This window comes from Poecilia latipinna, unplaced genomic scaffold (genome assembly GCF_001443285.1).
Source record: "Poecilia latipinna isolate Pla-1442-1.1 unplaced genomic scaffold, P_latipinna-1.0 Scaffold54, whole genome shotgun sequence".
Taxonomy (NCBI): domain Eukaryota; kingdom Metazoa; phylum Chordata; class Actinopteri; order Cyprinodontiformes; family Poeciliidae; genus Poecilia; species Poecilia latipinna.
In genome coordinates, this window is record NW_015112670.1 from 646,534 (window position 1) to 661,596 (window position 15,063).

At 34.1% G+C, this 15,063-nt stretch overlaps 2 protein-coding genes across 2 annotated transcripts; one reads left to right on the forward strand and one right to left on the reverse strand.

Annotated features, from left to right (window-relative positions):
- Nucleotides 1-1,191: 1,191 nt before the first annotated feature.
- LOC106959843 (meprin A subunit beta-like) lies at nucleotides 1,192-8,628 on the reverse strand. Its single transcript, XM_015052666.1, has 15 exons — nucleotides 8,491-8,628; nucleotides 8,164-8,176; nucleotides 8,015-8,041; nucleotides 7,873-7,898; nucleotides 7,695-7,779; nucleotides 7,280-7,397; nucleotides 5,759-5,937; nucleotides 5,307-5,525; nucleotides 4,335-4,496; nucleotides 3,851-4,078; nucleotides 3,297-3,749; nucleotides 3,019-3,192; nucleotides 2,152-2,254; nucleotides 1,722-1,766; nucleotides 1,192-1,270 (listed from the first exon to the last, which is right to left on the reverse strand). The coding sequence occupies exons 1-15, from the start codon at nucleotides 8,557-8,559 to the stop codon at nucleotides 1,192-1,194; spliced, it is 1,980 nt and encodes a 659-aa protein (XP_014908152.1). The 5' UTR covers nucleotides 8,560-8,628.
- An 834-nt stretch (nucleotides 8,629-9,462) lies between these two features.
- On the forward strand, nucleotides 9,463-15,000 carry LOC106960387 (uncharacterized). The gene is made up of 9 exons (XM_015053469.1): nucleotides 9,463-9,607; nucleotides 10,853-10,883; nucleotides 11,002-11,405; nucleotides 11,507-11,560; nucleotides 12,600-12,851; nucleotides 13,823-13,876; nucleotides 14,245-14,286; nucleotides 14,377-14,417; nucleotides 14,497-15,000. Exons 1-8 carry the CDS (start codon nucleotides 9,574-9,576, stop codon nucleotides 14,397-14,399), a joined length of 894 nt encoding a protein of 297 aa, XP_014908955.1. The 5' UTR covers nucleotides 9,463-9,573; the 3' UTR covers nucleotides 14,400-14,417; nucleotides 14,497-15,000.
- Nucleotides 15,001-15,063: the final 63 nt, after the last annotated feature.

Consider the following 15,063-nt stretch of genomic DNA (forward strand, 5'->3'; position numbering starts at 1 on the left):
AACGCATAGGGGCGCTGCACCAGAGGGGTCGTCAAGACCCTGTCTGGAGGGGGCGGTGCGCTGATGATGTCTTCGCATACACTTCAGCGCCCTTATGCTCCTTCACCTCTCGCACATAACGGGTAAATGCAGCGAGCTTTACCTTTCACGTGTCTTCGTCTCGGGGTGTAGAGCGAGCATATGCTTTCTACGCTCACCCGGACATACCTTCCTTCGTGGGGGGGGGCTCCAATTTATGTTTTCGCATCCACCTGAATAATATGCAGTTGCCCCACTGCACTGAGGACAAAGACATGTTTTACACTTCAAGCAAAAAGCTAAATAGGGAAGTATTTATCAAATGTTAAAATAATTATTCCACTTTATTGTTACATTTTTCTATTATTATTTGTCATGTATTCTAACTTCCCTACGATGTCTGTTTATTGAACCATATATCCTCTTTTAAATGATTTTAACCTTTAATTACTTCTCTAAATGTTTCCAGCAACAGAACTAACAGAACCTAGGCATTAAACACGCAGTGTTATGAAAAATATTTAAACAAACATTATTGGTTTTCTTGTTTTGTGTCTTTGACGCAATATCAATCTATTTACTATGTAAACATCTTAAGACCACACATATTAATTGCTAACTTTTGTTATTTTGAAACACTTTGTATGAAAAGGGGCATTATAAGCTATTCTGAACTGAATATAGTTGTTGACGATTGTGGGAATATGTAATAAATGAGTTTAAATCAACAAATACCACACATTTAGTTTTTTTAAACCTTTTTATTAGAATGTAGCACCAAGAATGATTGTAAAATATGTTACCAACAGACAATTTTTTTTGCAATTATGACATCTGAATATTGTGAATTTCTCATAATTAGCCTGTAATAACAAAATTAATGCACAAAAATAAACTCTGGATTCAAACAAGTGTTGTCTAAACAACATCCCAAAATAAAATCTGAATGCTTCAAAGAAAAACCCATCACCAAATGTTGATATTGCTGACAAATGAATTTCAGGATTACACTTTGAAAACATACAAAACTGTTTCAAATTGTGACCCACATCTATTCAGAAATAATTGTTCATGATGCTTGCCTCTTTTAATCATGTTAAACAAAACAACATAAAGTAGTTAGAATAAACAGAGGGATTTAATGATAGTGTTAATATAATATGAATGTGTGCATCACGGCGCCAGAAGCATCACAGCCAAAAGGAAGATGAGGAACGGGTAGGGCACCACAGGAGCAGAAAACCCAGGTGCGCTAGAAAAGTAAATAAACTATTTATTGTACATGTTAAGTACTTTTCAATAGTCTTGAAAAAAGATATGTCTATGTAAAGTACCAATCGTTTCCCTTAAAAGACTGTGTTTGAGTTATGAGGCCATTGATATGTGTAAATGATGAGTCACCAAAAGAGCAAAATATAAAATAAAACAAGGAGGATTTCAAATAAAAGGGCAGCATAAATCACTTAAACACAGTTGAGTGGTAAAGTCAGTGCGTACGTTTTCCGTAGCATTAGACATAAGAAGCTTAGTGTGCGTGTGTGTGTGTGTGTGTGTGTGTATGTGTGTGTGTGTGTGTGTGTGTGTGCGCAGTACGGCATTTATAATATTGCAAAAAGAATATCGATTTAAATATTCGTTACCATTGATTAATAAGCTATCTTTTTGACTAAACATGTAAAATGTGTAATTTTATCTTAGGGTACCTGGTGCTTTCAGTCGGAAGAGGTGGAGTGATGGTAGATGTGGGCCTATAAAAATAAAAGGAAACAGCAGAAACAACAGAGGGAATTATTACAGTTCATCAATTACAGGCACACTACATGCAAAGCTTTGGGTTGTATAGACTTAATTTAGGAAAACTATCTTTCTGTCAATGGTGGCAATGGAATGATGGTGGATGAGAAAATACTAACAACTAACTTTTATTCCAGTAGTTATCACCATTTACTGGAAAATTATGCAATAATACCAACAATACGATTATAGGTAAAAAAGGGAACTTCCCACTGACATCAAGTAGTTTACTAGACAGGAATAATGAAATTTAAGTTAATATGCTTTACAATGTAGTACTGTGATGTTTTGTTGCATATATACAGTATAGTTTATCAGTAATTTGCAACAGTCACTCACTGTGAGCATGGACCTTCATCCAGGTTCGGGGGAGGATTTGTAATGTCGACTGGTCTTAATTGAGGACATGGAAGAACTGATGCAGTGTTTAGTGGATTGAGATCTATTAAAAGGAAGAACAGTCATTACAGAAAGCAAATGCAAGTTCATTTAGTTGAACTATTTCAACAAATCACCAGTTTTAATGCACTGGTATCTTGATGTCATTGTTGACGTTATCTTTGTTTAAAGTAGCTGGTATCTATCAGTCAGTTATGCCTTAATAAAGCTTTAAACATGGCTTGGATATCAAGTGTTATGATTGGTTTACCAAAATAAATAAAACAATATTATAAGTATTATAAGTTGATATTCTTATAATAATAAAAATACTGTAATGGTTTAAGAATGAGTTTGACTTCAGGTATATCATTTGCTACCTGCCCTCCCACTCCCACCGTTTTCTTCGGAAATTAAGTGTTTTATTCAAACTTCCCTATTTTTGCTTGCTTTTTTATACAAATAGCTTCTTTTATTTTTTTGTCATGGTAACAAAAAACAGAAGTGTATTAAACAGTAAACAACAGTATTAATGAAGACCAAATGTGATCACAGTGTTATGGTCAGTATTCATTTTATTCAGACCTCTATTTAAAATAAAAGCATTTGTTTTTTTCAACAAGTCCACTGTGTTCCTTTGATCCTTTTATGATATGTTGCTTCTTTCAGACTGGAACCTTTTTATTTTTACTGAAAGCAGGAACCCTGAAGCATAACCTAGGGAAGTCAGGATACCTGAAGCTTCAAGAGAACACATATGTGCAATCACAGCAATGAAACCACAGTGCTCCTTTCACATTTATTTTTAACAAAAAAAACTCAACTTGCCTTCAAAGTTAAACATGAAAATAGCACTTCCTCCCTTTAGGACCTCTCTGGATCGCAGTTCCTCCAAAGTTGCAAAATTCTGGTATCCATAAAGAAGTCCACCGTAGACTAACTCACCATTCTCATAAAAAAGAGCAGTTCCAGTCTCACGAGGATTATCCCAGACATTAGTACCTGTGTATATGAAGAAATGTACGATAAACATGAGATATGGATTGGGCTATTTTACTTGGAGAATGTTATTATACCATAATTTTCAGATTTTTTCATAAACATACCGCTAGAGCTCGTGTGAGTCTGGAGAGAAGCAAAGCTCTGTTGTTTTGACATTTGCAGTTGCATGTTGGGGTTTTGATCCAGCAGTGTGAAAGACATTTCTCTTTGCAAGCAAGGACACGACAGCTGGCTATCATATTTACCGGACAAGAGCTGCACAAACATTCCAACATATGTCTTGTACAGAATTGCTGCAACTCGATAAGCATAGCCTTCTTTGGAGTATCGTCGTGGGCTGTATATCCTGGTTCCTGAGGCACTTGTGCTTAGCGTTTCCTCAATTTCATCAATCTGAAGGGTCACGTGTGGACACTCGGTCTCAGAGAGGTTGATGTCATCAACTGAGAAGCCGCCCGTAGAGCTTCCCGCTCCTTTCCGAACCTCAAACACCACCTGGAAGTCTTTGGTGGCATTGAGAGAAACATGATGGAGCTTCCAGTGAGATGTTGGAGGACCTGCAGGGGGACATTTTGAAACAGGTGAAAATGCATATTATCATAACAAATGTAGACATTGATAGTTTTTAAGTTAGTTTTTGTTAATGTTCATACGCTACCACTGATTTGTTCCATGAGGCGGAGAGTTCCTTTGGTGTCCTGTTCATCAAACTCTCTAATCCAGATGTTCAGTTCATCAGCTTTATTTCCAGAATGATAATAGTAAAACTGCAGACACTGGATATTACATCTCCTACTAGGACGCATGATCTTGGTCTCGAGCCGAGCAGACTGTCCCTCCTGACCTGATGCTGTGCTGGCATGCATGAAAAATCCCAATTCTTCACCTGAAATGATACAAAAGAAGATACTAAATTTTGTCCACCTCAAGTTGACATATACAGTGTTGTGACTGAAGACATTTCAACTACTTCTGGGGTAATGTATATGAACAGTTTTCATTTAATTTCTTAGAGTTAATTAGAAACACTATGTAGGACTTCATGTGTCAATGACTGAAGTTTTTTTGGATCCTCTGGACTTGAAAAAGAGCCATGCTAGCACAGGCCACTTGTCACTTGCCATTTAGATTTGAAAGCTTACCTTGATCTCCATTTCCGTTTGGTAGACTGGTGTGGTCGGAGCTTGGACCCCCATTAGCTTTTGTAACCAGTTCCCAGCCATTCCCACTTTGTGAGCAATGATTCATTTGGCATAAATCCTTATTAGAAAAGCCACAGTAAAACTTGAAGGTCACAGATGAATCTGAGAAAGTAGAAATATGATAAAAATTTTTTTAATTGGCAACAGAATTGATGTCAGAATCAACAAGAACAGTTTGGTCGATATTTTCCTGTGATTATTACTGTATTATTATTCAGAGAAAATATCAACATCACTTATGACATACAAAATATTTAAACTTTTGAAATTAAAAAAATAGAGAGATGATAAATCATCTTCAGTTGTTCAATTCTGTTTTACACTTTAATTTGTCTAAAGGAAAAACAGCTTGTTGACTTAAAAAAGAGCTAACACTTTATTTAAAGGAGTGTGCATAAGACTGATATGACACTGTCATAAACATGACATGAACATAAAGAAGTCTTTATGAATGTTTATGACAGTTGTAATAAAATGTCAATCGGTAAATAATGACACTTTTAATGCAAAGTTGCTCTAAAAGTTGCATTGAAAGTCCATTAAAATGCCAACTTTGCATTAACTTATAATTTACAAAATCATGCAAAGTCGGCACTTATTTACCAAATGACACTTCATGACAACTGTCATAAACATTCATAAAGACTTCTTTATGTTCATGACAGATGTTATGTCATGTTTATGACAGTGTCATGTCATATAACGTGTTACCAAAAAAATCTTCTACAAATGTCTATTGCAAGCTAAACTATGCAAAAATAAAATATATCTTCTAAGTAACCAAAATGCGTCTCAACTTTGAAAAGTACAATTAAACCAGTTAAATTGAAATCAGTAGACAGTGAGCCAGTTTGATTTCAGTAATCTTAAAAAGTCAACCCTGCAAATAATCAACAATCTTTAAACACTTACTGCATTTGTAGAGAAGGTTCAGCTCTTGGACATCACTAGGACTCATTTCCACTGTTTGACCAATCAAATCTTGAAATGTTTGATTTATGGTAATAATTGTAGGACCATTGCCATTGCTGAATGCATTTTTGCTGTAGTGCATCACTGACATGTAGTCATATGGGCTTCCATGGGTGGTGCTGTCTTGACTGGCAACCTTTCTAAAATTATGCTCCATACCTGGATGGTAATGAGAAAAACTCATCATTAGTACAAAATGCTTTTTAGAAGAAAAAAAAGAAAAAAGAAGAAGCTAAAATAAGGACAAATACTTGACATTTTAACATTCTTGTTAAAGAGTATACAACATTAGACATTTTCAGCACTTTGTAGATAAAATATTCATGTATTTTATTTTAATCTAACAATTACTGAAGATATCAAAGCAGTTAAAAAGAAATAAAATGCCAAACCTGCTAAGATGTTGCTGTATTCAATCTGCACATGATTGTCTCTGTCATATCTTGATTGTTCATGGTAGAAGCCAAGAGCATGAAGGATCTCATGTTCAACAATTGCAACATAATCACAGTTCTGTCCAATGGAGAGGTCCTGTCCATTGGAAAATATTCTGCCAATATATGACCAACACCTACAATGGAAAAGTGCATATTAATGATTGTTGGATTAAAATTTCCAGCAACACTTTATTTGATGGGGTGTAGATAAGACTGACATGACACTGCTATAAACATGACAAAACCGTCTTTATGAATGTATGACAGTTGTCATGAAGTGTCATTCTGTAAATAATGACACTTTTAATACAAAGTTACTCTAGAAGTTGCCTTGAAAGTCCATTAAAATGCCGGCTTTTCATTAAATTGTCCTTATTTACAAAATAATGCACTTTTAATGGACTTTCAAGCCAACTTTAAGAGCAACTTTGCATTAAAAGTGTCATTATTTACCGAATGACACTTCATGACAAAAGTCATAGACATTCATAAAGACTCCTTTATGTTCATGACAGGTGTTATGTCATGTTTGTGACAGTGTCATGTCAGTCTTTAGCACACCCCGTCAAATAAAGTGTTACAAAATTACCTCGTATCAAATTATATTAAATGTCAAAAAAATAAAAAAATAAAAAAATAAAATCCCAGAGATAAGACCAGAATTTTAAAGTCTAAATTAAACTCTGCCCATGTTGTGATGGCAGTTATATGACTTTCTGGTATGTGACGCCATTTATATATGACATACCAGAAAGATCATTGACTGTAATAAAAATGAAACATCCTGTAATAGTAAAGATAAACTCTAGCTCATGATGTTTGCAAACTCCTAAAACTGATCTTTTTTTTATCTTTTGAAATATTACATCATACTGGTTTCAACATAGCTGATTTGAACCAGCATGGTATAATGTTTAACAGTGCAGCTTTCATTCTCGGCAGTTTAGTGAAGCTGCGTATGTTAAAGATGATCAATTTTATTCTTAGAGCAACATTTTTGTACGTTAGATTTCAGATTATATATAGTAGCACCAGTGCATAGCAGCTTCACCTCTGTCAGACTGCCCCAGTGCTGTTGTGGCTGCAATGATTTGCCACCATTAACTTGTGAATGTGTGTGTGAATGAGTGAATCACTAAATGTAGTGCAGTGTTATCAGAATTTGATAAAGTGCTATAACAACAGGGCATTTACCATTCCATATGGGTAGATTTTTTATTTTTATTTTTACTTATTAAGCATAAATGTTATTGGAACGTGAAGTAGGAGCTAAGTACAATTTCCAAATGATTAGTGACATGCTATCAGGAAATAGCACAAATAGATTTTAGTGAAATGAAGCTTGAATCATGTGGTTATGAATAATTTATTTTCCTAGTTGAAGTTTAATTTTTCAACTTAGGTTAGGTTGCATTGGGAATGTATTTATTTGAAACTAAAAAAAGGTAGAAAGCAAAAAGGAAATTGTTTACGTACCCATCTAGTTTCTGAATGTTAAGGTAAAACTCCTCAGAATCTCTGGGTTTGAAATCAATGCAGGACTTCACCCTGAACTGGTCGAACGCTCTCAGGATGACTCCTCTAGCTTTCAAGTCTTTCATTTTTCATGAAAATAAAGGAAAAGAATATATATATTTGTTTGTTTTTTTCATTTTATTTCAGATAATACATCATACAATGATAAGAATAATTTTCTAAAGCCATTAATTTGAATATTCTGCAAATTGTTGTTTTCCCCTTTACAATTTCTGTGAGGCAACAAAGTTTTATTGATACTGATCTGTAAAGTCTAAAATAAAAATGAAAGTCTGCACCTCAATAAGACAATCCTAAGAATTTGAATACACTAATATTCACAAATATTCTGGTAGAAGTGAAACAATATATTTACCAAGGCCTTTGTCCAAAACATAGGGGACTGGAAAAGTCCACAGTTTGTCCCCAGGAAGAATGCTACTCCTTTGAGTATCTGAAGGCTGAGTTAGCAGTGCATAAGACAAAAACATTTAAAATCCCAGAATGCATTCAATTACACCTCACTAGACTGCCTACAAAAGTACTGAGCTTACCTCCCGGATATCATCAAGTGTTAAATCTGAGAGAAACCATAGAAATTAATTAATATACAAATATTATTGAAAATGTATTGTTAATGATAGGGTGACAAGAAAACCTCATCAGAGTTAATTTACCAGAACAAAAACAGTTTACCTTCTGTGATGCTATTTTCACCAACATCTAAAAAAGAAGATTTCCTGTTTTGAGTTCCCGATAATTCAAGACATCACTTGAAATAATTGAGTTTTGCTATTTAACATGAAAAAAAAATAATAAATAAATAAATCCATGGGAGAACTTACCCACTGCATCCACCTGAATTCAAATATAAAAAAAATAATAATTAACACATAAATAAATAAAAACTAAAAAATTTAATTTACAATAAACAGTGTATTCAAAGCTAGACTACTTAAGGCCATAGTGAAAGGAAAACAAATATTTATTTTAATTAAACGACATAATTAGAAGTAAATATGTATTTATTTATCCTTGTATTACTTATATAGAGATATAACACATTAAAAATGCAAAACAGTATAATTTTAAGATCATTTAAACCGTTTTCTAAAACATGAAAATAGATGCTACATTTTATAGGACAGGACAGCAATAGACAAAACACTTACCTCTGGGAGGGAGTGTGCTGATGAAACAGCCAAGTTTACCATAAGAAGAATGTAGCTTTTTACCCTCATGATATGTCTGGATTGAACCTAAATATTAAAATTTTTAAATCAAGGTGTTCCTCAGTCAGACAGTCCAGTCAGCTGGGTTACTGTGCCTCTCTCTTATTTGTGTGGATCTTTAATACCTTCAGCTGCCTTATCTAAAACAGCATATTTTCCAGGTTAAACAAAACTTAATGATTGATAGAGAAGCCCAAATGATTTCCTGGATAATGTTTTACAGATCTAATTTGCATAGATAAAATGTTTTATTTTCACCACATACTTTCATTTACATTGTGTTCAGTCAACAGAACTTAGTCAAATCAAATTTTGAGAAAAAAAAAAAAAACTATTCAAATTTATTTTCTTTTTAGGTTTTGAAGTTTGTACTCAGATAGAACTTATTGTTTTATGGTGATTCCTTACAGAATGACAATCTTAACATATGCAGAATTTAGCATTGAAGATACTGGTTTCCTGTAAGTTAAAGGTCCTGGGATACTAATGCAAATCAGAAAATACACAAGTAGCTGTGTCAGAGGATTTATTTATTTATTTTTTTTTCTTTTTGTGAAATGCCTTGAAATGGCATGTGTTATGAATTGACATTATACAAGCTGAATTGAATACTAAAGCTTTAGAAGCTGCAACTGATAGGAGGCAAAGAATTAAGACTTAAGTTAAATTCACAGTGGCTTAAATCATTCCCCCTCTCGCCCCCCAAAAGTGATTTTGGAAAAAATAAATAAATAAATAGAAGACAGACAAGAAAAGACAGAAAAAAAACTATTAGGAAGGTGACGATTTACATAAGTGTCGTAACTGACTGTTTTACGATAATGTGAGAGAAAAAGTCAACGCTTCAATTCTCCAGCAGATGGAGCCTTTGCCCAGAAAAATAATATCAACTCCAGCGATTGGATTGTGACAGTAAGACAAGCGGAAGCAGGGCGTCTTTGCCTTCGTAATTACTCCGTCGTTCACATTAATTCCCTTCCTTCTGCTTTTATTGCAGTCATAATCCGCATATTTGCTGCTAAAATGGCTCTCACATACGAGGAACCACAACCAGAAAGTAAGTTTGTTAATATTTATTTTCGAATAAACGAAAGTTTACTTTTTGATGATTTCATTCATTCCCGACTTGAACAGGTACTAGGTGATTTTTTTATGTATCCGATTATGAAACACACCTTAATTTATGTGTTATACATAATTGTTATTCTCGGGTTAGTCTCACAGTCTTACAATAAAAAGAGACAATAAGTTAGAAACTTATTCTGCTCTGCAGAGTTCAGGCCTACCCGGCCTGAACTCTGCAGGCTGCATTGGCTGCGGTTGACTTTTATTTCACACATTATGTTGTCCAAATCCCTCTGTTTTAACTTCACATAGAAGATGTGTGTGTTTGTAAAGTATTTTTCTAGTTTCCTACGATTTAAAACTTTCTAAGAAATCATTTTTACTGCGTCATTTACCAGCATCGGCCTATTTTAAAAACTATGTGGCCTATACGAGTGAATATTATGTCACTGCTGTATAGAGGACCCTTAAATTGTTTTTTTCTACCGTTACATATAAAGCGACTACTCCTTTGCCAGAACGTGATTAAGAATCGTAGAATAAGAGAGAAGGTTTGAATAAGTCTTGTATGGATCAAAGTAACGAAAAATAAATGCCTTTTAGATAATTTCCTACAGTATTAGAGTGCATTCTTAACTTTTCTCAAAGGTTTCACTTCCTTTATCTGAGGAGTTACTGTGAATGGCAAATAATCATCTCAAATGTCATCTGAAGGCGAGTTTATGAAATATATATTCAAATCACACAAATCACAGAGAGTTGCATTTTAATTGCAGTCCAAATTTACAATACAATTACAACATAAAATATTGTAATCTTTGTCAGGAGGCACAAATAAATGCAGAGTCATTAACTTTTCAGCAATCAAGAGCAAACATGTGGCAACAGGGGATTTTCTTTTGAGCAGGAAGAAACCTTTAGCAGAACCAGGTTCAGTAAATTTAAGTCATCTGCTTTAATTTGGAGATATTAGTGTTACTATTTAAACTCTCAGCAGCACCTTACATCCACTGACCATCAGTTTCTACTAATTTGTGCTCAACATATGTAACAAATGAACAGATATTAGGGAGTTCCATTCTGACTTTAATATTTCTTTTTCTCTTAGTGTCACATTTTTACAATATTTTCTTCTACTCTATTTATTATACACTTTTCAGAATATTAAGTTGATGCTTTTGAATATTATTGCTTTGTAATCTAGTAATCCTGGCCATATTGTGTTTTCATTTTAAAGGTGGGAAAGGCCTTCCCACCCAGGAAAGTGGGTATGTTTATCCATTGTCTTCCTTTTACTTTCATTTTGATAAATGCCAGCATTTTCAAATTTAAACTAATATTTTCTAAATGAAACTGCGTGCAAACACATTCCTTTGTCTGTTACAGTGATGCAGGTTTCTCAGCTGACATGAAGCACGTCTCCAGTGACAATTACATTGCTGGATGTGGGTTGCCCAATGCAAATAAAACGAGTTCTGTGAGACCCATGTTTATTGAGGCAGAGATCTCCGAGCTGACAACGAAGGAAATGCCAGTGGTGTTTGAGCCTAATTACTGTGCGTTTACCGGGGAAGAGTTGGATGAAGCGAGAAAGTGGAAGCAGTCAAGCCCTGACCCGGAAGAGCAACCATTTCCAGGAAAGATGGACGGAGGACTGAAAGAAGTGTTCGCTCCGTGCCGCCCGAGACAGAAAGCTCGGGAAAAAATTCAAAAGAGACATCCGAGGGTTCCAGGGAAAAGAATTACTGATCGCTACAGCACAAAATTAAAGTGGAAAACCTTGATTGGTAGTATGAAGTTAGAAATCTATTCATATCTCCTGTGCTCAAAGTTAAAGAAACAATATGCATGATAAATAAACACACATTGTATTTCTTGTCTGTTTTTACAGTGTGTTGTTCCATGATGACAATGCAATTAGTTGGTGTCTGTGATGCGTCGGCTGGTATGTTCTTAAAAACTTTTCAATATACTCCACTTCAAACCACCAGAAACATTTCACTTACAAAACAATAATTATTAAAGCAGTGATATGGCTTATATTCATCTAGCTTAAGTGTAAAATTGATCGTCATTGAATAATGCAGGTTCACCACTTTCAATAAAATATACTAAGGTTAATGACCCAATCATTAGTTAAAGTTGGAAAGCTAAAACTAATTATGACTTAGTTCAAACCTTCAGGATTTGACAGAAAAATTCAGAGAATCTATGATTCACTCTTACCTTTAGGGAAACCAAAATACTCTCTTATGAAGACAGGAAGATGCCATCTGTGTGGATAGGGATGAATACTAACTAGAGCGGGAATGTTAGTGCCCGACGGTAAAATTACAACAATCATTTTCCTCTACTCCACTATTAGAAAAGCTTCAAGAAGTTGATTTGTAGCCAACAATGATGAAGCATCTACTAAAGGTAGTAGGTATGTAAACTGATGTGATATCAAGTCTTTTATATTTTATCTGTTTTGACAATTGTTGATTGAAATCTGCGCTATATAATACAAGTAGAGTTTTAAGAGAAGTCCTTTCTATCATCTGTGGCTGTCAAAGATTAACTGATCTCTCATTCCTAACAAGACTTTGCTGCTTTACTCTCCAAATTAAATTGCAAAATAAAATAACACCACAAACTATGAGACATTTCCACTAGCAACTATTATTTTTTTTTGCATAGTGTATACTCTTGTTTTTGTATAAAAACCACGTATGTTCTCCAAAGAAATGTTTACTTTATATTTATATGTTTGTGTATTTACGTGTGTCTTGCCAGATCTGAAGAAAGAAGAATAATTACAAGACTTTGTTTTAAACTTGTTACTCTTAGAACTAGTACTGGCCATTATACTTATCTTAAGACTTGTCTTATTTTAACATCTTTTTAACATGATGTGCTAACATAAAACCGAAAGTTTGAGTAAAAAAGTTTGTTAGTTGTTTTTATTTAAGTCACTGTTTTATTTTCTCACGTTGGACCCACAGGCTCTTGCTTCACCTGCATGGACAAGGCCAGATGTCCAGACCTGATAACGATATATGTGAAAAATGATCGTCTGGTCTATGACAGACCCACTGAAGAAGAAATCCCAAAGTGTTCTGGAGCCCCTCCAATCACACAGAACTGCTTTGTGTGCCGGTCTCAGTCAGACGTGAACATCTACTGTCCCAACAACATCACAACATTTGAGGCGGAGGATTGCAATGGCTCAAGAATCACAAACATCATTAAAGGGTGTAAGTATTTCATAAAGCACTTATGCTGAACTCGGCATACGTACTGAGTTCCTCATTATGGAAGGAACTTAGCTGCAGTTCCTTTCGTAATATTTTTAACTCCTTGAATATTTTATGTGTTGACATATTTTCATCACAAACTTATGCAATAGATTAGAGCTGCCCAGGACATCAAACTGACATCATTATCACAATATCAGTACGCGTAGTATCACAATCACAAAGGGCCACTTGGACGCAATATTTGGTAGAATCTCATATTTGAAGTGTTTTGCTTTCTCATCCTGTATAACCTCTAAGGTACTCTAAGGTAAAGTATCACAAATTTCTGAAATTATGCAACCATATAACAGACAACACAAAATCGTGTGTAAAAGAGATATTGTTTCAACATTCTTAGAAAAAAAATACATTTGTGTTTTGTAAAAAATATTTTTGCTGCAATTATTGCTGCAGGTGTATAGGGATATTTCTGTTCCAGCTTTTAATAGAAAGAATCTGTAAATTTTATCTAATCTTCTTTGCAACATAGCTCAAGGTCAATCAGCTTAGACGAGGAGTGTCTTTGTACAAATCTTACTTGAGATTGTTAATTGGTTTTAGGTCTACATTTTTTCCCCACTTATTTCACTTTTTCTCTACAGTTTCAACTCATGTTTTAATCATTTATTCAAAGAATATTGAAATGGAGATGTATTTAAAGTGTTGAAACTTTGGGGACTCTTTTCAGTCCAGAAAGATTTGAAATTTCATAACACAGTTATGACATTTTAAAGTAAACTGAATAAAATATATGATATACCAGTTCTTATGCATTCTAAAGTCAAAACAAAAGTTATACGTTTGGACTTATCATATCAAACTTTCATATTTTTTTCTGTCAGGATAAGAATAAAAAAAAATCTCCTTTCCTCTCTTGTCAAGTCTTTTGTCCATTCATGTCAATTTTATGTTTCATTTTTTGCCTTCAGGTGATGTGCAGCAGAAGTCTTACTCTGCACCTAATGGACCAGCTAACAAAGCGAGTATGTATACAGCTTGGATCACAACACTATTGGCCTTTGCAGGTCATCGAAATTAACTGTGATAATTGTCATAAAAGCACAGCTTTCTAGAGCTCTTTCTTTTATTGCAATGTGGCAGAAAATAAAGGGTGACAATGCTGGTTGACACTGTCAACTGGCATTGTCTGTGCAAGTGTAAAGCCATTTACAGCTGGACAGAGAACTGATATCAGTACAAATGGTTCTTTCTCTACCACTGAGCCCTGAGACAAACAGCAGGGCTGTCTTAATCTGTTCAGAAGCAAAAAACAATTCAAAATGCCTTTGGAAATGTATTTAACATCTAGTTTTTGTTCCAATACTATTTGCTATTTTTGCTTCATTTGTAGGTCCCACTCATTTACTTACTGGACTCGTGTGTATTTTGGTTGGTATGTATTATGGATCTTGATGGTGGGATAAATCCGCTAACCTTTCTGTTTTTGCTTTGACTCAACTTGACTTGTGTTGTCATTTTACAGTTGCTGTTGTGATGCTGCTCTGAATCACCGTGATCTACATTGTGAGTGTGCCTGGTTGGGAAGACAGAACTTGCTATTAGATGGTCATCATTTGTGCTTGCATGTAATTTTTATTTTCAGGTCTGGAAGAATCAAGATGGTTGGTTAAATTTTTCATAGATTTGGATTCTTAAATAATTCTTTACATTTTCTGATATTTTTTTTGTCTGATATTTTCTTTTTTTAATCATATATGCATAATAAACTCAAAAATCAAATAATCCCAAAAATAAAGTAAGTCAGCTGTGATATTTTTAATCTCTAATTATTTCCAGTAACACCATTTTGTATTTGTTAACATTATAGGAAATGTGATGAAAACATTAAAGTAAATCCAGGTAGAAACTGCTCCCATAGACACTGTTACTCCCTTGATTCTTTTTTTGTTGCTTGCTATTTTCCACTTGTGGATTTGTATTTTTCTTTGCAGTTAACTACACTTTTTATTATTGCTGTGATTTGCTAATCAATCAATTGCTATGTCAAGACAAAATTTTTCCGCTTACTTAATTTTTAAATGCATGCTAGTCTTATTGACATATTACTATTTGCAATTGATAAACAATAAAAATACTTCCAACATGATATGGTTTTGGTTATTTAAAGCTATTGTGATTTCAGTAAGTCATAATTATTTTTATATTGCCC